A 25745-nucleotide genomic window follows, 5' to 3' on the forward strand; every position below is an offset into this window, starting at 1 on the left:
TCTTCTTTCAAAAAGAAGAAAACAAAAATCACAACCCAGCCAAATCCGCCAATCTACTGTAGTGGCAACTCAAGGCATCAGCACTGACACAACAAATACATGTTGGCATAGGTGAATAGACAGCTGTCCAAGGATTTGGAAGTCAGAACTGATATAAGGGAAACTGTCACTCAGAATTCTATTGCATAATAATTATATGCAGTGAGAGAGGCCTAATCCACCAAGGGAGACTTATTTGATGGGGATCACTTGTTATCAGGGGAGATAGTTTCATGCAGAAGATAACCATATACCAGTTGAAGATGAGATGAAAGTTCTGTATGCAGAACAAGACTGTATTTTTATTACTTCTGCTTGTAAGATGGTCTGGAATCATCTTGTGAACACAGAAAACTTCCAGGACGTAATTCATTCTCATTAGCTGGTGTTGAACTGTATTTCCACATCCATTCATCATCATTATTATTATCATTGCTATTATTAATTTGTATTCTTGTAGCACTTAGGAGCCCCGTCATGAACCAGGTCCCCATTGTGCTAGGCGCTGTACAGAACAGAAAGATGGTCCATGCCCTCCAAAAGCTTACAATGTAAGAAAACATCCCATAGTTTCTCAAACCCAACTTCTTTATCATTCACTTCTCTTGGCAACCTATTTCAGGTGTGTCGCAGAATGGAGACTAGAGCAGAGAGTGTGATTCACAACGAATAATGCACTTGATTGGTTTAGCCTCTTTTTTTCTCTCACCGACATTCTAGAAGCAGATGGAAATTCCCTGTAATTTGTTCAGAATTCATAGTTACTCAGTTTTATGGAGGGTTGTTTCCTGCCCCTTTCTTCTTTCACACTCTGGATTGATTGTGGGCAGTTTGCTTCAAGTATTTGATATGCAATATTTGACATTTGAGCTGAGATCATTGGTTGTGATGGGCCTCCTTAGCAGGCTTATGGCATTGTTTCCACTGCGGGGCTGGACGTATGTAACTCCTGAAGTCAGGAGACTAGGCTGGCAGAGATCACTGGGGCTTTGAATCCATCAGGGAGAAGAAGCAGGTAAGCAGGGCTAGGAAGGCTTAGAAAAAATTAAACCTTTGCCTTTCTTGGCCACAAAATTTATGCTCATGCACAAGGGATGGTCCAGTGGCTTAGTGAGTCTAGGACTTGCAAGAGCTGCATTCAGTTCCCTCTTCCCCCACAGGCTTCCTGTGTGATCTTGGGCCAGTCAGTTAAACTTGGATCCTGAAAGTCTTTTAGGCTCCTAACTTCCATTGAGATCAACGGACATTAGGTATCGCGATACCTCAGAGGATCTGGGCCTTACCCTCTGTGTGCCTGAGTTCCCCATCTATACAATAGGGAATGATTATTATCATGCCTGTCTTTCGTGGGCGTGGTGACATAAATACACTAAAGGTTACAGGTATTCAGTTGCTACAGTAAAGGGGGCCACATAAGCACTTCAGATACATTAAAAACTATTTGTCTCCTGCAAGCTTTATTGACTATGGGCAGAGTTTAAAACCAGGGCTCAATGGGATCCTTGCTGCATATGCCGAGTAACAGAGCTTGTAGGTATGCTGCCCCAGGAACAGAGCAGGAACCGGACTGTGATGCTGAGAGTTTCAATGGGGTCTCTGATTCATCCCCCTTTTGCTCCAGGGTGTACGTGGTCTTGCTCAGCTCTATCCCTGGGGTAAATTACTTCCCAGTTGCGGCCAGCGGGAGGCAGCGTCCTGGCTCTGCTTGGGCTGTTCTCACCTACCCTGCACGGCTACTGGCAATATGAGTGGTCTGCACAAGGAACTCAGGTGGCACCTGACACCGCTTGCTCCATATTGTGGGTGTGTAGTCAGGGTTTCAATTGCATGCGTGGGCCTCATTACAAGGGGTGAGATCGGATCCTTGTCTTGCTTGTGCAGTTTGTGCCAGGGCTCTGGTGAACAGTGCGCATAGCCGCGACTCCCGACCGTGCCATGCAGTGATCCCTTTGTGTATAAAATGAACCACTAGGAGGGAAAATGCTGAAAGGAGAGAGTGTCACCTTAGCTTCCCGCAAGTGCTTTTGCCAGTGAATCCTAATTGCTTTAACATTTATAGAAAGTGAACACAGTGGCCAAAGCAAATGGTTTTAATCTGGGTGGGAAAAACCAGCCTTCGCGGTATTTGTCTAAGTCTAGCTGAGACATTTTCCTTCCGCAGATTACCAGGGTTTGGCCAGCACTCCACTCTTTACGTAGGGTCCATCTGCCCAGCAGCAAGGAGGTGGCATTCCCAGCTCAGGTAGATGTACGCGCGTTGGCTCTGCTCAGTCTAGCAGCATGGGCAACGCCTCCGGTTAGCCACCCGAGACCGTACCCGGGGCTCGGGCAGGATTGTACTCTGGCGACGAGTCTGTGCCACTGTAGCCACACAGGTGGTTTTAGGTGCGAGCTTGAGCAGAGCTACTGTGTGTGTCCACCTGAGCTGGGAACTACACCACCTACCTGCTGTGCAGACATACCCTCAGTCTCTTTCTGGTATTCTAAGTCAGAACCATACTGTTGCCACAGCCCAGAACTATAACTGCTTTTCACTCCTGCAAATGCCATTTTCTCACCCATTAGAAGCTGGATGAGACTTTTAGCTTTACCTTACCGGCGACAACAGTGGAAGTGCTCTGAAGGTACTACCCATGCAGTAAAGAACACAGGCTCTTCCATGAAGCGAATAACTTCATTTCTAAGATTCTGGCCTGTGTTCTTTGAGTTCTTGTCATCTCCAGTCTGTGAAGATTGCTATTGTTTTGATCAAAGCGGTCCCTTTAGTGCTGATCCTCAGGTATCACTCTTGCGTGTTTCTCCCTGACGATATGAGCAGTCTGGAGCATTGTAGTAAGCGAAAATGATCAACTTTTCTCAGCGGATCCAAGGCATTACGTTCACAACTGATTAAAGGAAGAGGTCTTTTTTGAAAACCTAATATCTGTTGGCAGATAAAAGATATGTCTGGGATTAGTCTGTTGATATCTAAAGTGGCTTAATCCTGCCTGTCCCACTTCTTATTGATGCCTGCTTGTGTCTAAACCGAAGAAGAATCTTGCCCCTTCATGGCAGAGTGTAAATTGAATTATGCCACATTTACTTGTGTACTTGCAGTGCACGTGACAAGAGAGATGTTAACCTCCATTTATAGAGCGAGAAACAAATTAATGAGGATTCTCAAGTTCCTTATTTGGTCACTTAATTGGCTGTATGACAAAGAGCTCCGTGGTGTGAGTGTCAAACAACTTTTGGAGTCCTCTAATGATTTGTGCTTTGCTTGCCTCCTGATGCTGTTCTATGTGGCCTGTCAGGTTGGATATCCTTGTTAAAGTGGCTGGAATAAATTGGCTAGCAGTGTGCCTACAATGTAGTATATTAACTATAGCAACAGGGAGTACTTTTAGCAGCTTTTCAAGAGATCTAGATGTTTGCCCATAAGCATCAAAGCGGCCCAAACTTTCATTTCATATAATTAAAAGGACATCTGCAAGTAGTTGGATTCGCAGCAGGATTTTGTGGGTTGGTACCCTTGGTTAAAACTCTGCGAACTTAATATATTTCACAGCTTGAGCAACCTGCACTTGATTTGTGTCAGGAAGAGAGAAAATACCCTGTGTGTTTCTGCTGTGCTGAGCCTATTGTTAGGAGAGAGCAGGAGCAAAGAAACAGACTTCAGTCTATCTTTGGAGTCTAACCTTCTCTGCATAAATATGGACAAGGAACATGAGTGCATACTTCTGCGACAGGGCAACCTCTACACGCAGGATAGAGGGGTGATCTCCAGCTCCTGGAGACATGCTCATGCTAACTCTCATGAGAGCTAGCACGCTAAACACAGCAGTGTAGTCACAGGAGTCAGGGGCAGCGGCGGCAGGGGCTAGCCCCACTGCGTACGGACCCACAGGGTTTAGGCAGATGTGTACTAACCTGGGCTGCTGCTGCCCGTCCTACTTCTGCTACGCTATTAATTTTAGCCCACTAGCTCAGATGAGAGTTAACACGAGTCTACGGAAGCTGGGAATCCCAGACCTAGCTGATAGTGTTGGATGTAGCTTAAATAACTATAACTAAACTATACCATCTGGAAAAACGTCCACAAGTAATTATAGCAAAACTGAAATCTGCTGTGTTATTATCTGGGATTTTGGTTGGAGTCGGCCCTTAAATCTGTTGACACTGGGAAAAGTCTCAAGACAAACTGCCATAGATGCTACTGGGAGATGTCGCTTTTATTTGGACAGTTGGAAGAATGCATGTCTCCGATTCCCTGGCAGTTCCCTCCAAGGATGTGGAAAATCTGTCAGAGAAACACATGTTGCGTGCAAGCATTTTCCTCTCTCTCTCTCTGCAGCTTTGCTTACTTCCCCTAAGTGAGGAGCTACCTGTTGTTTGTATGCTCTCAATTCCCAAATTAGAAGAACAGCAAATATAGGTGATTCATAAATGCAATCCTTAGAAAGCTATTCCACATGGAAGACCTTATGAGAGGAAATAGATCATATGTTATTTCCTTCTTCCTAGTCAATTCCTTAGAACCTTAGGGTACGTCTTCACTACCCGCGTCTCGTTAAGACGCGATATATCGATCCCCGAACGCACTCCCTGTCGACTCCAGAACTCCATCGGAGCGAGTGGCAGGCGCGGAGTCGACGGGGGAGCCGCAGCCGTCAATCCCGCGCCATGTGGATCCCAGCTAAGTCACTCTAAGATACTTCGACTTCAGCTACGCTATTCACGTAGCTGAAGTTGCGTATCTTAGATCAATCCCCCCCAACAGTGTAGACCAGCCCTTAGAACTGCTGATCTTAGAACATTCCTTTGCATGTGCTAACTGCAAAGCAAAAACCACAGTCTCCAATTTATAGCCTCCTTCTCTTTCATAGGTCTCCTACTTTTTAGTGATCTCCCATTAAAAGATTATTTGTAGTTCAAAGCCAAGCTTATGAAACTGAGGTGCCTAGAGCTAGGTCCCTAAATGCATATTAAGGGCCTCAGCAAGTGTCCTGATTGCATCAAAAGCCCTCCCATTGACTTTAACGTCAGCTTGGAGCACTCAACACATCTGATAACCAGGCCACTTCTATTTCAATACTTAAATTATGGATTTTGGTGCCCAGACTAAATATGAGCATGTTAGTTTTAGTCATTAAGGGCCCATTAGGCCCTTAGGAAAATCACAGCTTAACATCAGGATATGTTCTCCTGTTGTTTTTCCCTTGAGAAAGATCACGCTTTTCCTAGACCCAAACTGCAGATCAATGTTGACGCCATCAATCACCAGTCACGTACTATAGCACTAAATGAAGACCAGTGCTTCATTCATAGACACACTTCTCAGACAGGTATAGAGGGTGATGGGAGAAATTAGCTTCTACGTTTTAAGCATTTTTTAGAAAAACAATTAATCACTCTTCAACCAAACTCAGGCAAAGCGCATGTTATGCCATTTTACCGCATATTTCACAGCTGGCCTCCCTTTGTGAAATTGTGTCTAGTGCAATACCTGTGGTTTGACTAAGGAAGAGCTTTAATCTGGATTTAAAAGAGTAATTTAGGAGGAAAGGAGTTGTGTGATAGTGAAGAGCCTTATCAGATAGATTAGATTTCTCCCGCCGAGAAACAGAATGCAATGACATCATTCAACTAAAATGACATTTTTCTTGTTTAACAATAGCTAAAAGAATACTATGCTTGTCTATTTTAGATCTACTGTCCTAGCATAGGCTGATGACTGTTCCAGTTTGACTTGTGACCCTTTTATACAGATTACAATATTCTCTTCATTTGATATTCCAAAGGGGCCAGACGTTTCCTAAGCTGGTCTATTTCAGTGCATTCACCTTTCCAGTACCATGTCTCCTTGTGCACCCAGATCAATGCTTTCAGTCTGCCCCCCTTATCTATGAAGTCTATTCTACTCAAGCAGCACAACATATATTCGTAGTTAATGGGAGTGCACCTCCACCGATGGCACTCTTTATCCCCAGACCCAATGATCACACAACTTCCAGCAGAGCTTTCTGGCCGTGTCATTGATCCTAGTTTTTGCTCATTTTATTTCGGGGGCTTGCAAATACTGATGTGTTTTGGTTTGCTTTAAGAAAAGGTATGTTTTTTCATTAAGTTTTTCGGAGCAATATATATGATAATTGGAAATAACACATAATAGGAATTTCATAAGCAAGAGATGAAATTCAATAAAGACAAGTGCAAAGCACTTCCCTTAGGAAGGAAAAAGCAAATGCACAACACCACAATGGGAAATAACTGGCTAGGAGGTAGTACTGCTGAAAAGGATCTAGGGGTGATAGTGGATCACAAAATGAATATGAGTCAACAATGTGATATAGCTACTAAAACGGCTAATAGCATTTTGGGGTTCATTAACAGGAGTGTTGTATGTAAGACACAAGAGGTAATTGTTCCTCTCTACTCAGCACTGTTGAGGCCTCAGCTGATTAACTGTGTCCGGTTGGGAACCACACTTTAGGAAAGCTGTGGACTACTTGGAAAGAGTCTAGAGAAGAGTAACAAAAATGGTTTAGATCAAATGTTTAGAAAACATGACCTCTGAGGAAAGATTAAAAAACTGGGTTTGTTTAGTCTTGAGAAAGTTCCACCTGGCTATTTATCCTTAATCAATTAACACTACAAGAGCAGAAATGTGGGTTTGACTCACAGAGCATTGTTCTTCTCTCTGAATTCCTTGAAACATACCCAATTGTTGAGGTGGGTTTTCTTTGGAGAAGGAACTTTTTCCATTACCAGTATTTGCCAGATGTTGTTAAACTCGGGGGAAGGGGGGGAGGGTTCTTCCAGCAATTTGCAACAGAGCATCAAGCTTCAAATAAAAAATGGGTTAATATTTATGTGCATGTTCCTAATGATAATAATAATTAATAATTAATGACCAGTGTGCCTCACAATATCACCGAGTGTCACCAATCAGATCAGGGCCCCATGATAGGGCCTCGACAAACGTGATGGGAGATAATTCCTGCTCTGAAGCACTTATCATTGACACATACAAGTCAAACAAAAAGTGGAAGGGAAAACACACATGAGGTGATTTTCCCAAAGTCACCCAGCAGGTCTGTGACACAGCCAAGAATAAAACCCAGGCTTCCTGAATCCCAGGCTAATGGGCTGTGCGGCCTCCCACGGAGCAGAGAAACTCACCTCGCCTCCGTCTTTGTTGCTTGTGATCCCTGGAGGAAGAGAGAATGTTGTCTCCCATAGCTGCTGTGCTACCACAATACTCTACATTCACGATTAATACACAGAGAAACAAGGGCAAGTGCTGTTTGAGCAGCTGACCATAATTGAACAACGTTGTAAAGCTGATTATTCACCACCTTGCTGCAGTGTACTTTCCTCCTTGACCCAGCGGGCACAAGAAAGCTGAGAGATTCATTATCCTCCCTTGTCTCGCCATTTACTTAAAACAAGTATTGCTGCAAGACAAACCCATTGGTTGTTTCCTGTTTAATTTTGTTTTCATCCGAAGTAGCCCTGCATGCAGCTGATTCTGCTGCTGGTGGCCAGAGGAATCTAGACCTGGTTTTGAGCAGCTTAAACAAAGCACCTTATCGTTTTAGAGCACAGTCCTTTCTTCCAAGAGGGTCGTGTCTCTTCGAACAAGGAGAGTAGCGTCTGAATGGACACCCTTTCTGGCTGATCGAGTCGGCAGTTGGATTGCATGCAACAGGAGGGCAGTGAAGGTTTAGTTGTGTGTTGTGCAGTACCCTGTATGCTCCCTGTAGAGCCACAGGTATTAGCCAGGGTTGCACAAAGATTTCTAAAGCATTATACAGTGATATTAATCTTCATGCATCTGTGATGGTGTAAAGTGGTGATGATGTATATAGGAGCAGTGGGCAAGATGTCCAAGGCTAGACTGTGGTGTGTAGTCAGAGACCTGAGCAGGCACTGCAGAGGCTCACGTTCCTCGATCAGCAGATACAATCCTTCCAGCAAGTTTAGAAGAGTATGCATTCTGCACCACCACCCGGGATGGGGTGGCACACTCCCCTGGCTGCAGCAGGAAAACTCTGCTGGCTGGTGCAGGAGGGCAAGGCAAGAACACACCATAGAATATCAGAATTGGAAGATACCTCAGGAGATATCTAGTCCAACCCCCTGCTCGAAGCAGGACCAATCCCCAGACAGATTTTTGCCCCAGATCCCTAAATGGCCCCCTCAAGGATTGAACTCACAAGCCTGGGTTTAACAGGCTGATGCTCAAACCACTGAGCTATCCCTTCCCCCGTGCCTCCCCCTCACCTACTTTGGGGTGGTGTGTGCCTTTGGGGTGCACTCCCTGTACTTCCCTGAGCCCCAGGAGTTCAACTGTCCCCGGCACAGAGGTGGGCTAGGAGTTCCTTGTGCCCATCGATTCCCTGGACCATGCCGAGCACAGGGGCCAGACACAATCGAGCTCTCAATGAGGAGGGAAGCAGAGAGAGATTGTGTGCATGTGCGCACGGGTGTGTGTTTTTACACACAAAGTCCCTATGGCCCAACTTGTCCATGAGTACACTTTGATGAATCATTCTTTGTTTGCAGTGAGTTGTCTGGAGCTAGAGAATAAAATTATCCTTAGCTGAAATTGGTTTTGTTGTTCAGGACATGGGGGTTACATTTACCTTGTACAAGCTGGTAAGCTACAGATATAAATATGGCACTGAGGGCCGATTCTGTAGTCCTGACTCGGTGCTTAATGTTAAGCATGTGCTTAAGTGTTTTGCTGACTAAGGGCCTCAGACCTGCTGATCCTGCTGCCGTTGAAGCCACTCAGCATGTTTTTCTGAATAATGACTCAGCACAAACTGGGAAATATTCTCGGGGTTTGTCCCTGGGGGAAGGTTCTTGGACCTCTAGAATAAAGATCCAAAAACAAGATCCAAAAACATTTTTAATTAAACAATGTGTGGGAATCTTTCCATTGGCTTGTGTGGGATTTGGAGATGGCCGTTACACTGGGGGACTGGTGGAATCATCTTGCCTTATAGAGGTGTCAGGACCTATTGAAGCTATCCTAGGTTGTGTTTGCCTTGTTGCTTCCATTGTGGCCTGTCCTGCTGCTAGTTCCTGATTGGTTAATGCTGTAATGTGAGTTTTGTGATGTAATCCACGTTCAGCCAAGGGATGTAATTGCTAATAATATGAAAGAGCGTTGGAAACGTCGAAGTTCTGTATTGATAGATTTTCTAACCAGCAGGATCATAACAAGAGCAGTATATTAAAGCCCCAGTTCCATCGTCCGCACTCATGCAAAACTCCCAGGAAGTTAGGACCGCAACACAATTGTTGGTGGGTGTATATGGTAGGAAGCTATCTGCATGATGTTTTCAGGTCTACCTTAAACGTATGCTCTTTTGCAAGAGAGGCCAGTTTGAAATGTCCTGTAGAATTGGAAGAGTCAAAAGAGGAATTCAGACCTGTTTCCCGTAGAGCCCCTCTGACACTCACCACTTTGGTTTGGACCAAGGTTTTATCATTCACAGATGAGAAGATAGGAAGGATCCGTCCCTTAGTAGTTGTGTTGGAGTTTTTTTCAATTTTTCAGCTGATGGCCTGCTCTCAAGAGGCTAAAGTACATGTTTAAAGAGCTGAGAATTGTAGGAAAGCCACCAGTTTTCTGAGGTCAAGGTTGAAATGCGGTGGTACTGTGAGGCACACAATCTGCTCCCAGACTGCACTGTAACAGGACCGGGGTGAATGGATTTTACAGCCATCAGTGTTTTCCAATGTCAATTCCCAGTTAAAAGCAAGGATTTTGAGTGTAGAAAAGACATTTGTTTTCAAAATGCAAAGTTTAAAGCTTTGGTGGAGTGGTAGTAAGACTTATGTGGCACCAATATATATGCAGACTCCTAGATTTAAAACTGAATGACTGTCACTTAGCCAGAAACTCTCACTAGACATTTCTAAAAGGCGAGAAGATAAAAATAAACACACAAGCAAAATGCAATTTTACAGAACAAAGCAACTGTCACAAAGGAAATCAACAGGATGTGTAAAAACAATCTTTTCGTAATGTATAATTATTGTAAAGCTCCTAATTAGTTGCCTGTTGACAATAATGTATTTTAATATTAATTTGTAATTTATGAAAAGGAAGAATTATATTTGGATGGATGGATTGATTGATTGATTGTAATCCCAGGACAAAGCCAGGGAACAGTGAGTTTGCCCTTGTTTGGGAAAGATTTCTCCTCTATCATTTGTTGTTGTTGTTGTTACTATATGTATTCCAGCAGTGCCTAGGAGTCACAGACCAGGGCTCCCATTGTGTTAGGTGCTGTACAAATTCAGAACAAAGAGATGGTTCCTGCCCCAAGCAGTTTACAATCTCAGCATAAGAAAAGAGACAAGAGGTGGATACAGAGTGGGGAGCACAAGGAAACGAGACAATTGTCTTGGTCTCTGCATCAGTCACTGTCAGGAGTGACTGCAAGGTTACTGATATTTGCAAAGGCGCCTGGGTCGCAGCGACGTTCAGTGGTAGTTGTGCACCTGTCTGTCCTGGCCATTTTCCAAAATCCCAACCACACCTCTATGAACTTGACCTGACTCTACTGAAGTTAATGGGTTCTGCGTTAACTTCTATGGGAGCAGGAGCAGGATCTATATTTGTTGCACTTGGCCTCACATATAAAGATTTGCACCAAAGATAGTTCCCTCTATCATAGCTCTCCTCTCTCTGTGTTTACACTCCTGGTATATTAGTTATCTTATATACACCCCAGGAACCTCGGGTTTACTCAGTGCAGTGTTGTGGGCATGCAAAGATTGTGGGGGAGGCTGATCGTAGCTGTGGGGAGAACTGGATGAGACACCCACCTCCCCAAGTTCTGTTTTGTATGAGGACTCAGAAAAGGTATTTGGCCAATCCTGCTAATTTTTATACAGTTCTTATCAGATGAGCTGTATGGATTAGTGCTTAAAAGAGGATGTGGGGAGGGAAATGGAAACGGAAAATGTTTAACACTCAGAATAATAGTAGGGACCAGTGGGAGTTTTGGTTTGTTTATTCATTTAAAGGAGCCTACGGGAGTTAGGAACCCACATCCTTTTAATGGGAGTTGGGTGCCACGCTCTCTTAGGCACCTTTGAAAATCCCAGACGTTATCAGGATCGTCAGTGTCGCTTGGGATACTCGACACCCCCGACCCCCTCCACAAACACCCCCACCTTGAGCCCATTTTCTATGTTTCAGTCCCTGTGTTGCGGCTCTCAGCCTTCTGGCTGAGGAGGGCTAGGAGTTGGCTGTCTGGGTCTGGAGCCTGGCAATGCTGCCCCCCCTACCGTTGTGATGATTAGTTGTAAGGCACTCACTGTGTTTGGAGGAGCAGTTTTGTAAGTTTTCCCTGCCCCTCAGGTTTGTCTACACAGCCGCTGGGAGCGTGCCTTCCTGACCAGGTCACTAAACTCCTCCTAGCTCTGCTTAAGCTAGATCACTAAAAATGACCATCTGGATGTTGCAGCGTGGATGGCAATCAAGGCTAGCCACTTGAGTACCGTCCTGCCTGACCCATTGGGTACCTGCTCAGGTGGCTACCTGGAGCTGCATCCACTCTACCATTTTTAGCACGCTAGCTTGAGCAGAGCGAAAGCGAGTCTGTCTGTTTGGGGTTGGGAGACTCAACTGCCATGTAGACATAGCCTGACTGACCAGGGGGCAAGACAGATGGGGGCAGGAGTCAAATCTGTATAATCCATGTACGGGCCAGAGCTCTGCTGTTAAGCTAAAAGCCCAGCCGTTGGATCAGTGCTTTGACTAGCACTGTCAATTGTTCTGGTTACCCATATTTGTTCCATTGTCCTCTTCCTGCAATCTCTATCTTAGGAGAAGCTGTTCCTTTAACAGCTGTTTGGTTTCATTTAAACACCTACCTGGGCCCTCGTTCCAAACCCAAACATTTCATTAACGCTTAATCTCCACGGCCTTGCCTGCAATGCTATGCCATAATGAAGTGCTTTGCTCAAAAATGTAGTGCTAGGAAGGTTAGGTTAACGCACTAGACTGGGTGAGGGAGTGCTTCTTTGGGAAAAACAATGGGCCAAATTCAACCCTGGTGTAACTCCTGTGCAGGCAGTTTTACTGGGTATTTTCAAATCTGCTTCAAAGCCCATTGAAGTCTGTGGGAATCTCTCTGTTGATTTTAATAAGTTTTGAATCAGATCCTAATTCATCAGTGATATACATGTGTTGGCTTCAGTGTAGCTATCCGATCTGATTGCTGACTCTGCAAGAGAGTTTGTGTAATATCTAGTTAATGTTCTGTCTTTCACAGATGTGCCCGCACACAAAAATTCAAATACACATGAGAAAAAAATAGTTTTTTAAGAGCAGAATGTTTGTAGCAGATGTTGCACTACTACTAATGCAAGTATTTCAGCATGTTTCAAGTTTAGTCAAATATGCATTACTGACTAACCCAAACCCAGGAGCTAGAGCTGTAGTTAAGACTAATTCTTTCTACCATTCAAATATTTAAAAAAATAAAATCCAACATGATGTTTTAGCAAAGATTTAAAGGGCCCATTAGTAGCGGGCTAGATAAAAGTAATGCAAATTGTGTTCTGCATAATAATGTTGAGGGTGGGTGTGGGGAATCATCATTTTCTGACTGTTGTGCCTAATTACTTTCCTTGAATATGGGATCTTTGCAAGAAAAACACAGCCACGTTGCATAGACATGCAAAGCAAAATGGGCACGGCTTTGATCACTCAAAAATAATAACACTTCTCTTTGCTCTTTTGGAAGACAAAGCTACCGATGTAAGCTACCAAAATGTATGAAACATTATTCAGATTGGGCTTTAAGATTTAAAAATACTGAAAAAAATACCTATCCCTGTGTAGTTTAATGAGTCTTTTTGACTGATAAATGTATCATGTTACTTTAGATTCAGTTGCCAAACTTCCAAAGTTTGTATTATTATTATTATTATTATTTATTTCATTTTAAAAAATAGTTTGAAAGTCTAGAAGCTAAATTTCTCGTTCGTGAACTCCAGACTGTTGTTGTTGGTAGTCCATCGCTGACGATGATGATGTTATTATCTCAGTTCTCATCTATGGCTACACATATGACTCTGAAGACCGAACCTTTGGCTGTGTAGGAAGTCCTACACTGGGCATGCGAAGTCCGTATCTATGATGTTTGATGATGCAGCATTGTGGCGCCTTTCACATGCAGCCTGGAGGTGATTACATCGATCCCTTTCAAATCTGTTACGTTCTGATCTTGTCAGAGACCATCAGTAAGCCCTGTTCTGAGTCATTTGCTCAAGTTCTTGGAGATTCATGCCAGCCCACTGGAGACTGCTCTTCAGGTTATCTTTGAAGCACTTATACGGACAACCCTTCTTTCTTTTTCCCTGCCTCTGCTCTCCATACAAGATCTGTTTTGGAAGAGGGTGGTCTTCCATTCTGATGACATGTCTAGTCCACGTAAATTGTGCTCTAAATTGCATTGCCTCAATGCTGGTTGTGTTTGCTTGCTCTCTGAAGGACCTTAATATTGGTCACTCTGTCCTGCCAGCAAATGCTCGTTATTAAACAGAGGGAGCACATGTGAAATTGTTTAGGCTGTTTAATGTGCCGTCTATGAAGAGTCCATGTCTCTGATCCATACAGAAGAGATGTTAGGACCACTGCACTGTAGATCTTCAATTTGGTGGTGAGATGAATGTTGTGTTGGTTAAGGACTTTTGTTTGGAGTTGGCCAAGAGCCTAGCTGGCTTTACTAATTCTGGAGGCAATTTCCTTATCAAGGGAACCATTGCACAAGATGACGCTGCCCAAATATTTGAACTGATCCACGTTTTTCAGCTCTGTGCCTTGGATGGCGATGGCTGGCACCGGGGCATTGGAATGAGATGCTGGTTGAAACAAGACCTCTATCTTCCTGAGACTGAGGGTGAGGGCAAAGAGCTGGGATGCTTCAGAAAACCTATCAATGATGACCTGAAGGTCGTCATGTCTATGGGCCATCAAGGCGCAGTCATCTGCAAAAAGTGCCTCAAAGAGAATTCTCCCCAGTGTCTTGGTCTTAGCATTGAGTCTTCAAAGATCCAAGAGGAAACCATTGAATTGGGAGTGGATGTATATCCCCTGATCCAAGTCCCTCGTGGCATGGCTGAGCACACTGGCAAAGAATAAATTGAACAGCACCGGAGCAAGTATGCTGCCTTGCTTCACTCCATTCGAAATTTTAAACGTGTCAGAAGAGTCACCACTGGAGAGCATTGCACTGACATGGGGTCATGGAGCAGATGGATGATTTGTATGAACCTTCTTGGGCAGCCCAGTTTATATAGAATAGCCCATAGACCCTCTCTGTTGACCATATTAAAAGCTTTGGGCAAGTCAATGAAAACTGCATACAGGTCCATGTTCTGCTCTAAACATTTTTCCTGGGCATGCCTTACAAGAATCATGTCCATAGTACTAAGACCTGATCTGAAACCACACTGTGCTTCTGGCAGATTCTCTTCATATGTTTTCAGCGAGTCTTTTCAGTAGAATACAAGCTAATATTTTCCCTGCTGTACAGAAGAGAGAAATGCCTCTGTAATTTGCGCAGTCAGCTTTGCTGTCTTTGTTTTTGAACAGTGATACAATAATAGCATATTTAAAGTCTTATGGCATTTCTTCTTCCTCCCAAATGCTACTCAAGATGTCAAGGAACACCTCGATGGCCTTGGGGCCCACTACTTTATACAGTTCTGCTGGAATACCATCCTTTCCGGACACTCTGCCAGAGTTCAATTGTTTGATGGCTTTTATGACTTCTTCAACTGATGGAGGGAGGTCAAGTTCCTCTTTGATGGGTTTCTCAGGTAACTGATCAAGGACTCGCCGATCGACCCTGGATGGCCTAATAAGTAGACTATTGAAGTGTTCAGCCCATCTCTATAATTCCCTCCCTGTCTTTGATGAGGGCTGTGCCATCTGCCAACTGCAGGAGCGTTGTGCCAGATGTAGATTATCTGTAGACTGCTCTGAGAGAGTCAAAGAACATCTTTGCGTTGTTCGTATCCGTGTAATGCTGAACTTCTGGAACTTCTATCCATACTGTAAAAGCTGGGTTCAGGGCCTGGAATGTAAATGCTTGACACCAAGAAATAGATTTTGGTGCTGGAAAATCAACATGTCTGGATAGTATGGGTGTAATTCTGACTCCATTAAAATAATCGAGAATTTCGCCATTGATTTCAATGGGACAAGAGGTTCACTGTCGTTTGTAAGTGGGGTGTAGGACAATGTCTCTTGAACGTTTCTGGCCTGATGTTCAAAAGCTTCAGTCAACTATAAGAGGAGGTCCTAGGTGCTCAGCATTTCTGAAAGTCAAGCCATTAATCTCAAGGGGAAATGAGAAATATGGATTTCTGTGATATACTTTCTAAATGGCAGTGCAGGATAATAGGGTTCTGTGAAAGAAAAGGGTCAACCAATCCTCTGCTGATGATAGTGACTGGTGACACCAGAATGCACTATGGACCCAAAGTGGTTATTAATATAATTGCATTATCTCATTAAAAGTGTCATTAGGATGTATCCTCCTTCAAAACCCACCTTAAAACTCTCCTTCGCCGTGAACACTACAACAACTTTGACAATAGTTAGGTAGCTGGTGTGTTGAGAGCACAGCCTATCATATTGACCAGTAGTGTCTCATTGTTTCCTTGTACTCACCCTTCTCTGTGTATCTGTCTGTTGTCTCTTGTCTTACACTTATATTGTCAGCTCCTTGGGGCAGGGACTGTCTTTTTGTTCTGTTTGTAAGGCTGCCAGCACCGTGGGGTCCTGGGCCATGATATGATAAATAAATAATAATCATAAAAGCTGCTTAGTCCCCAGGACTGGAACGTCTTGAGGTCTTTGCTTTTCCCTAGGCTTTACTGCAAGCTAATCATGTATGGAGCAATTCACCATAGCCGTGCATTGTCTATTTTTTTGTCCCAGTGCAAAATGGATGTGAAAGGATATCACTTGATCAGGTAGTATTTTATCCTACCTCTGCACAGGTGGACATGACTGCAGAAGGGGCAGGGCAGTGGTGAATCCGGCCTCTATTGCCACATCCTTCTGGTCACGTCATTTTAGTACCGGGGCTCTAGATCACTTCCTAGAAAAAAGACCGTGCCATATCTCTTTGATAAGTCATGTTGTAAACCTAGGTGGGGAAAAAAAAAAGACCCAGCAAAGACCTCTGAGTGGTGAGCTCCTTGGGGCTGCAAATTGCCGAAGTCACACAGGGTTGTCCTTGCCGCACAGAATAGCAGTAGATGTGGGTTTGATGCCAGGGCTTTCAGCACATGGAAAAACATCAAGAAAGGCAACTTCATCTCAAAAGGCAAATTGGTTGCTGGTATTAATTGGCAGTGGAGGTGTTTCATTATGAGGCAGGATTTTTTAGCAGCTAGTAACTAGTAACCATGAAAACACTAACCAGCAGAAGAAAACATGAGCTGTTTTTTTTTTCTCCCCACAAGCAGTGAATTTTGCTAACCAGTGCGCTGCTGGTTCCCATTTAAAAACATGCGAACTACACGCACCTTGGGCTAGCCGTGGTTAGCAACCGAGCTGCTCTTTTTAGTCAAGTGAAATCTTCACAATCAATAGGGGCTGAGGACTGTAATTTACGAACCACAAGAATTGCTCAGTTTAGTTTTCAGCCTAACGTGCATCCAGATTAATCCTGGGGAAGTTCACAATGGGAGGGCTCTGTTTTACTTTGCAACCTAGGGCACAATGTACACGGCAGGAAGGGTATAAGTTGTTAGTACAGTGAAGACTGTTTACTGACTGGAGAGATTTGAAATGTGATGCCCTATGTAAACCTCTAACAGCACCTGCCGTGCCTTTGGATGCAGGCACACCTGAGAATTATAGTACCACGGCCCCACTACTTAGCTGCCTTACGATAGAGAGCAGCACAGAGGTGGTGGTGATGGTGTGTTTTTAGAAACAGTAGCCCTGGTATGCATTAGACACTCTTCATGTTGGATAAGCAATGTGGGCTGTGGAGCTAACTCTCCCCTTATCAGGAACAGATCTGTTTGCTGTCCTGGGTCTAAGTCTTAATTCTGGATCCAGGAGACACTGTAACTACCAGCATCCTGCTTCACAGGGATGCGTGATTTCCTTTGTGTGTGTTCAGAGAAAAAAAATTCTCACTTGCTCTGAATTCAAAGCTATTGATGAGAAGAACCTTTTTGCTGACATTCCCTGGCCAAAGGGAAAAATAATGAGTAGCTCTACTGTAGATTGCCCACAGGGGTGAGGAGATGGGACAGTACTCTGCTTACCTAGTCGGATGAATTTGTAGATAGCTTGACAGCTCATGCAAACTCACTGGAGCCCTTTCTCACTCTGCTTTTCTTCTTTGCAGGCTATGGTCGAGACAGTTAATAACCTCCTGCAGCCGCAGGCTCTGAACGCATGGAGAGACCTGACCGCGAGTGACCAGCTGCGTGCAGCCACCATGTTGCTGGACACAGTGGAGGAAAGTGCCTTTGTGCTGGCCGATAACCTCCTGAAGTCGGACATTGTCAGGGAGAACACTGACAATATCCGTAAGTGACCGGAGCTATTGGAAACACCAAAGGTGGCCAGGGAGAGGAAGAGAGATGGAAACAGGCTTGGAATCCTGGGTGAAGCCCCGGTCCCATTCACGCCAATGGGGGACCAGGATTTCACCCTCTAGCTCTAATGTAGTACAGCTCACTTCATCTGAATTAAATTCAACCTCTCTTTCTCCATACGTGTTAAATAGATGACTCTTCCTTTCCTGTTTGAGTGTCCCTCTGTCACCAACAACTGTGGAGTAAAGCATGGGGGTTGTATGGTGTTGTCTGCTTCCCCTTGGGTGCGACTTTCAAAACCTTCCCTTCAGTAATGTGGATTCTTCCCTCCAGCTCTTTACTAATGGTAAAATCTAGGAGTTGCAGGCACTCAGCACTTTCTCAAGATTTGGCCCTATCAGAGGGATCCAGCCATGAATAAATTAGTTGAATTTTTGTGTGTGGTATAACTGAATTGATGGCCCATAGACAAGGCTTCCCTTTTAGCCAGTAGGATTTAAAGATGTCAGTTTTGTAAGCAGTGGGAGAGCCATAGCTGGATGGACAGATTCGGCAGTGAAACCCATTGATAGTGAACTCTGGTATAGCCGGATTCCATTGATAGTGAACTCTGGTATGGCAGGACTCCATTGATAGTGAACTCTAGTATGGCGGGACTCCATTGATAGTGAACCCTAGTATGGCGGGACTCCATTGATAGTGAACTCTGGTATGGCAGGACTCCATTGATAGTGAACTCTGGTATAACCAGACTCCATTGAGAGTAAACTCTTATCTAGTGATTTATAGTGAAACAGAATGAAAGTTGCTGATTCAGTGCACTGCCCTGGAGAAATTACATTTCAGCAGGTACAGAACCCCTCTTTACAGCCAAAGCCTCAAGTCCTTCCCAAACAAAACTCCCTTTATTGTTATGAGTCATTATGTGCTAGGCTTCTGTGATGGCTGCATAACATTAAAGGACAGTCCCTAGGATCTTAGAGATTTGGTTGACTAAAGTCTGAGTAAGAATTGCAGGTTTTGAGTCCCAGTCACCCTTTTCTGTGGGGGTAAAATACTTTTTAAGTGCTTTTGCTGAGTCTACATGTGTGTGGTTAGGTGTATTATGATTTATCTATTACTTGTGTTTCACTGGTGCCTACATGCCTGGGGCCCACTGGGCTATATGTACAAACATAACAAAGAGACGGACCTGCCCTAAAGAGCACGGACTATGTTTTTCAAAAGAGCCTAATGGAGTTAGGCACCCAACTCCCATTGCATTTCAGTGGGACTTGGACACTTACATCCCTCTCTTTTGGAAATCCCAACCATAATCTGCATCTGTTACATCAGCGAGAGCACCAGCTAACAAGGAGATGGTCCTTGATCTTACTTAATACAAATATAGTCAATTGAATTCAAGTTTTTGTCTTTATTTAACTGAGGGTTGTTTTTAATTAAAAAACAAGCGAGATGGACAATGCCAGGCCTCCAGCAGTGCTCACGTAAAATAAGAACAGCCTTTCTTTTCATTTCTTTGAATGCAGATGCCGAGTGTCGATAAAATCTACAGAATGTACCAAGAGCCAGTGGCAAACTACCAACACTTTCAGATGTTCATGTTAATTGTTGTCTTTAATATTCTTGGGTGCTTGTTTACATGAACTGGTTGTCTTTGTCTACTACAGAGACTACATTTTATTTGCTATTTTTTTAAATTATGTTTAAACCTTCTTCGGGGAAGAAATAAGCAGCAGTCCAAGGCAGAGTCTAGCATGAAACACTGTACGTGGATTCTAGTGTTTGCATTTTCTTTGGAAAACAGTTTTGTAACTTAGCTGTATATCATTATTTTGAAATAGTGACTTTTCCCCCTCTGTGTTACAATTCAGTAGCTCACTTCTCTCTTGCTAACAGAACTGGAAGTTGCAAGGCTAAGCACCGATGGGAATTTGGAAGACCTGAAATTTCCACAGAACTTGGGCCACGGAAGCGCCATCCAGCTGTCGGCAAATACATTGAAACAAAATGGTCGCAATGGTGGGTGCTGAATTTTGAGGCCTTTCACACCTTTTGATTTGGGTCACCAATGGGTTATCTTTAAAAGTAGCCTGTAAAGTATAGAATAAGTAATGAATAACGGTTATAAGCATGTTGCAGACATGAGCCGTAGAAGTTGTAGTCGTTATAAGCACATCTGTTGAAGGTATTATAGATAGTTATAGTATCAGTAAAAGGTGTTATTGATGATGATTGATTGCAGTAGCACCTAGGAGCCCTAGTCATGGACCAAGACCCCATGGTGCTAGGTGCTGTACAAACTCAGGTCAAAAAGACAGTCCCTGCTTCAAAGAGCTTGTAGTGTAAGTAGAGCTATAGCAAACTCTTTTTGTTCTGCGTTTGTACAGTCCCTGGTCCATGACTAGGACTTTAGGCATTCTGATAATACAAATAAATAAACTATACTCGCAACAGTAATACGTAACCTATTGACCTGTTGGATTCTATAACAAGTGATTAACTGTTTATTACAATATCTATTAAGCATTTGTTAACTCTATATAAACCCTTCATGAATATACCCTTGATATGAAGTGTGACCTTAACTTACTTTGCTGAGATGCACATTTTTAAATCCCCCTTCTCTCCTGGCTCTATCAGAGGAAGGCAAGAAACCCAGAAAGCCAGATCCAATTTTTATGAGGGTACATGCACATAGGAAGCAGCACCAAGTCTCAGAGCCCGGGTCTACAAACTCCAGCTTGTGAGGCTCATACTATATGGCACTAAAAACAACTGTGCTGACACTCAGACAAGAGCTTAGGCATTAAGCCCACCCCTTGCCCTCAGACCCTGAGCCGGAACAGCTACATAGCCATTTTTAGCACTGTAGGACTCGAGTCTGTAGACCCAGGCTCTGAGAGTCATTGCTGTGAGTTGCTACTTGTCATACAGACGTACCCTTAGTGGCCAGTCAGGCCTTACCAGATCACTAGAGACTCAACACTACATCTGTGTGTTTGAATTGCATGCAGAGATCTAGTGATTCATTCTGCAGCCCTCAGATTTGTTTCCCCTGCTTAGAAGCAATGCCAGCAATCCTGTGCTGCAGGAGAAACAGGAGTGCCTCATGCACAAAACTGATCAAGCCTGTCTAGTAGCACTGCACTTGCGTGGGTATATTGATAATCAGTCATTTGGAGTTCTTCCATAAGGTGCCTTGTAAATCTTGCTTTAGTGCATATGGATTAATGTTAAAATAGTAACTACATTTTCTTCCCAACTCTGTGATGTCCTAATACCTTACAGATCTTTTCCATTCCTTTGACTGGAGCTTCTAAAATAGTCAATTTTATTTATTTATTTTTTACTTTTGAGCATCTATAAAACCTGTGGTGCGTCAGACATGTTTAATATTAATTAACTATCCCATGCTCTTGACTGCATGCTAAATCAGCTGATTGGAAATCTCTCTTACTGCCAAGTGACTGTCAATCTTTGCAAGTGTCAAGGCTCTGTAAATGTGCCCTGGTTTCGTAAATCACGCTGCAAGTGGGCCAATGGAGAATGAAACTGAGCCTCAGAGGTTCGTTAGCATCTGTTGCCTATGGTGAGAAACGTACATAGGATAAAAGACGTATTTGAAAAACTGTTTTGAAGTACTGCACTGTACTAATATTTGAAAGATGGTGGGGGGTGAGGGAAGCCCAGTAAACGATAACCACACGAAAAGCCAACACACCAAAAAAGTTCTGAATCTAAATCCTCAGTGTCTCGATCTCTAAAGCTTACGAGCCTCTTGATATGCTATAAATTAAAGATGATGTTAGATGGGAACGGTCTTGAAGCTGCCAAGTCATTCATTTCTAGTTCAGTCATTTGAGCAGAAACATTTGTGGATCTATCTGTATAGATCCACTGTAGCCCAAACCGTGAAGTTCCAGGCTGTGTTTGTACTATGGGGCTTGACAAATTTCTGTTTATGAGATCCATTAAAGTAAAGACTCTGCTCATTTATTTTATTGTTCTGTAATGAGTGTGTATTCTGTGGGGGTTGCTTTTAAACATTAGCCTGCGTGTGTGTTTGTAAATGCGACGGTACTTTGATCATTGCAAACTAGGCAAAATATAAAGCCATAGGATAATATAAAGCTAGGTACGCGAGGTTAAACTATTAAGAATCCTGAAGACGCTGAGCCTTGGTCTTGCAGAGATCAATGGGAGTTTTGCCACTTCAGTGGCATCTGGATTTATCCCCGAAATTGCAGGATGAAAAGAGAATATTTAATTGGGTGAAATCCTGGGCTTCTTGAAGTCAATGGCCGAACTTTAATGGACTTCAGTGGGGCTAGTATTTCACCATGTGTGGTTGGACTTTAGAAATCTGTAGGGAAAGAGAAACTCTTTATAAAAGCTTTGGAAGACAGAGGAGAAATCCACATTACATGCTGCTAAGTCTGATGACCAGAATAGACTTGGACTCAGATGTTACAGCCCAGGACTGTGATAACATTTTCTATTCTTTCACTAGACCAGATTTTCTCTTTAAACGACTTGGCATTTTTCCCACTGGCAGACAGGAGTAGCTCCAAAAAGTCAAAATGGCACTGGGCTTTGCTGTTGGGAAGACAGTGATCACTGTTGAGAAGGGTCGTTGATACCACCAGCTGATTTACCCTATGTGGCAGATATATCCGAATTCTGTCTGCCGTTGTTAGCTCCACTTTGGAAGTGGTAACAAAGGATTCACCAAAAGACCAGATCCTTATCTGGTGTCAATCGATATAGTTCTGTTGTTGTCAGGGGAACTGCCTCAGTTTACCCCAGCTGAGGATCTGGCCTAAAGCTATGAAATAAATTTGGAAGCAGTAATATCAATCTCTCACATTTAGGCACTTCTGTTCACCCTGAAGTCTCCCCAGAACACAGGACATTGGAAAAATCACTAGACAATTAATATAGAAGGGGCATTTCAATTTTTGTAAAGTTTACTTTAGTTACAGAAAATAATCTTCAAATAAGATCACCATATTGTATTGCTATTTCAGGGCTACCTACCTTCTCCTCTGGCACAATCAGGTGCAAATACATTGACCTCGTTGTTGTTACTGCATGACCTAGTGGACAGAACACTGGTCGGGGGCGTAGGGCACCTGGATTTTAGTCTTGGCTCTTCCCGACCTTTAAAATGTGAAGAATGATACTGACCTGCTTTGTGAGGTGCTTGGAGATCTACTGGTGAAAAATGCTGTAGAAGTGCTAGGCAGTATTGTCCCACTGGGGAATTTCCCCTCAAGTCGTCAATCAGACTTTGTTCCCCTTGGCAATTGCCATCCTCACATTATTAGGGCATTGTGATACTCTGCCTTGAAATCCCGCAAGCTGGGAAATGTACCGTCATAGCTGCCCAATCCAGTAGTGGAAAGACTTTTTTTAAAATAATACTAATAATTATAAAGGAAAACTAACTCACTGCCTTCCTTATTTTAAGATCTTTGCAATGATGGGCCAAAAAAGCAATAAAGAGGATTGCTTCAGTTAGGAACCAATTTGCTGGTAGTATGGGTTTTATGCAATAACTCTAGCAATGGAATTAAATGGAAAGGGAGAAAACCTGGTTGAAAAAATGTATTTAGTTATAACTAACATTTCACAATTTTTCTCTTTTGTTGCTGATTGTTTATGGGTAATTTCTGACCCACTCCCGCCCCCCCTTGTCCCTCACCCTACAGTCTTGAATGGAAATACTGTTAGGTTGTTCAACAAGTTGCTCTCTGTGGCTTAGATTGTCACTTTACAGTGTGTCCCAAGGATGAAAGTGGCACTGCCCAAGGAGCAGAGCAGACAACAAAGGGTCATTTCTAGACACCCAACTTCTCACTGCTCCTTCTTGCTATGAGAGGAGTAAGCTACTTCACCTCTTTTCCATGGAGCCGGTTATTCCCATGTGTGCCATAAGCTGCAGTCCCTCCCAATTCACCATCTCCCTTCAGTTTCTTCCTGCCCACTTGCTCACAGGGAGAAGTATCGGATAAGCAGCTCTCCCCATCCTTGGACAACTTGATGGACCACGTGGAGTTCTGGTATTTGCAGTGACAGTGGGAGTTGAGTTTTCTGTGCCAGGCCTCAATGCTTCTAACTCCTGACTTCTGTTGCATTCACAGAGCGAGCCAATGATACATTATCTCTTTAGCAACACAGGCTGGACTGTTCCCAAAGTGCACACACCCAGCTCTTTGTTTCGGCAGAGTAGACAAGATGGAGGAAGTCATAGCTAACAGAACGCTTTGCTTGGAAGGGACAGTTGTTATCTCTAACACAACTTTTGGGCTGGACTGGTCTGATCTCTAACTCCTCTCTGCACTTTGTAGGTGAAATCAGGGTGGCTTTTGTGCTGTATAACAACCTGGGTCACTATCTCTCCACGGAGAACGCCAGCATGAAGTTGGGAACAGAGGCCATGTCAACCAATCACTCCGTCATAGTCAACTCCCCTGTCATTACAGCAGCAATAAACAAAGAGTTCAGCAATAAGGTTTATCTAGCTGATCCTGTGGTGTTTACAGTCAAGCACATCAAGGTACGGGAGCGTGGGGGCATCAGGAAACCACACATTTAAAGAGATTTTAATTTTATTTCTAAAGCTAATGCAGCAAAGGTTCCCAAGTTTGGCCACCTGAAGCACTCAGTAGCCTTGGATTAAATTTTGAATTATGTGTTTGTTACTTTGTGCCTAATGTTTTATAGATAATATCTCTTTTACATTGTACTAATCAGGATCTCCATTGTGTAGAAGCCCCATCATTCAATTGCTAACTCATGTCACTCCATAATTAAAAGCTACCAATATATTAAAATGGTCCAAAATATTATTTTATCATGGTGGCAGGGGATATTAGAGGGAATAGGATTTCAGTGAAAGAGGATAGTTAGCCCTCCATTAGCCAAGTACTGTAATTGCAAAAGTTGATTGCTTAAAGCAATTAATTTCTCTGCTCTGCAATGCAAATGAAGCAATCTGGTTCTGAAGAGTTAAATTTAGTCTGTGGTTGAAATTAATCAAGAACAAAGAACTAAGTTGGCAGTAACAAAGAGAGCAGCAACAATCTAACTTTCTCTGGCATGTACAATACTTGACATATAAACTGTTGCTGATTGTTTATATGAAATGAAAGGGTAAGAGTTACAAACTCTGGGGGAAGAGAGTGCATTTAGAAATCTCAGAAGCCATTAGAATTTTTATTGCATTTATTCATTTCTTTCTGCAGCAGTCAGAAGAAATTTTCAACCCTAACTGTTCATTCTGGAACTATTCAAAACACACAATGACAGGGTACTGGTCGAAACAGGGGTGTCGGCTCCTGACCACAAACAAGACGCACACCACATGTTCCTGTAATCACCTCACCAACTTTGCAGTCTTGATGGCACATGTGGAAGTCAAGGTAGGCACTGGAAATCTCGGAGCTGCGTGATTAATACAATATTGCTTTGTTGCTGGGAAGAGAGAAACATTCGGTGAGGTCGCTGTCTGAAGGCGATTCCAATCACCGAACCTGTCACTCTGCCCGGGTTGTTTGTATGTCACGCCGATTAACTTCAGCACAAGTATCCCAGGGCTGTGGCTGGCCCATAGAGTGACCAGCTGCCAAATGAGATGAAGAACAGGGAGCAGTGAACTTCAAAAGGCTGGCTGTGGGTGCTGCATCCAAACCCATGACGACAGAGAGCTCGATGCTGCAGTCTTTGCTCATGTGGGGTCTGACTGTGCCCTGGAGACCCAGCTCAGCAGTGTGGCTGGTGGGGAGTAGTAGGAGGGATCTGCCTTGCTGGGGCTTCCTGGATCCTAAAGATCCCTGTGATGCTGACAACGCTCTTTGGGGTGTGTGGCTTACTGCCCCCTATGCAGCCAGTCAGCACCTCGGGGCAGAACTATGCCTCTCTCCCTTGCCCGGTGCCAGCCTGGGTGCGCCGGTAAGTCACTGCTTGGAATTCTGCCTGCCTCTGTTTCAGGCTGCGCAAGGAAGGGGAAGTTCCTTTCACCCTCCTTGCCACATGGCACACTCCTGTTAGGGCCAGGTGGTCCACGGTTAGCCCCATTGACTTCAGTGGAGTCACTTGCTTTGAGCCGTATGGTGTAA

The 25745-nt window shown here is 43.7% G+C and overlaps 1 protein-coding gene across 1 annotated transcript in view; it reads left to right on the top strand.

Annotated features, from left to right (window-relative positions):
- Window positions 1-25745, top strand: part of ADGRL3 (adhesion G protein-coupled receptor L3) — a gene marked incomplete in the record, with an annotated part of 777222 nt that overhangs the window by 634192 nt on the left and 117285 nt on the right. The window contains 4 exon segments of the mRNA XM_034772562.1: window positions 17430-17613; window positions 19522-19644; window positions 23976-24184; window positions 24873-25049. Coding sequence (XP_034628453.1) covers window positions 17430-17613; window positions 19522-19644; window positions 23976-24184; window positions 24873-25049 — 693 coding nt within the window.

This window comes from Trachemys scripta, chromosome 5 (assembly GCF_013100865.1).
Source record: "Trachemys scripta elegans isolate TJP31775 chromosome 5, CAS_Tse_1.0, whole genome shotgun sequence".
Lineage (NCBI taxonomy): Eukaryota > Metazoa > Chordata > Testudines > Emydidae > Trachemys > Trachemys scripta.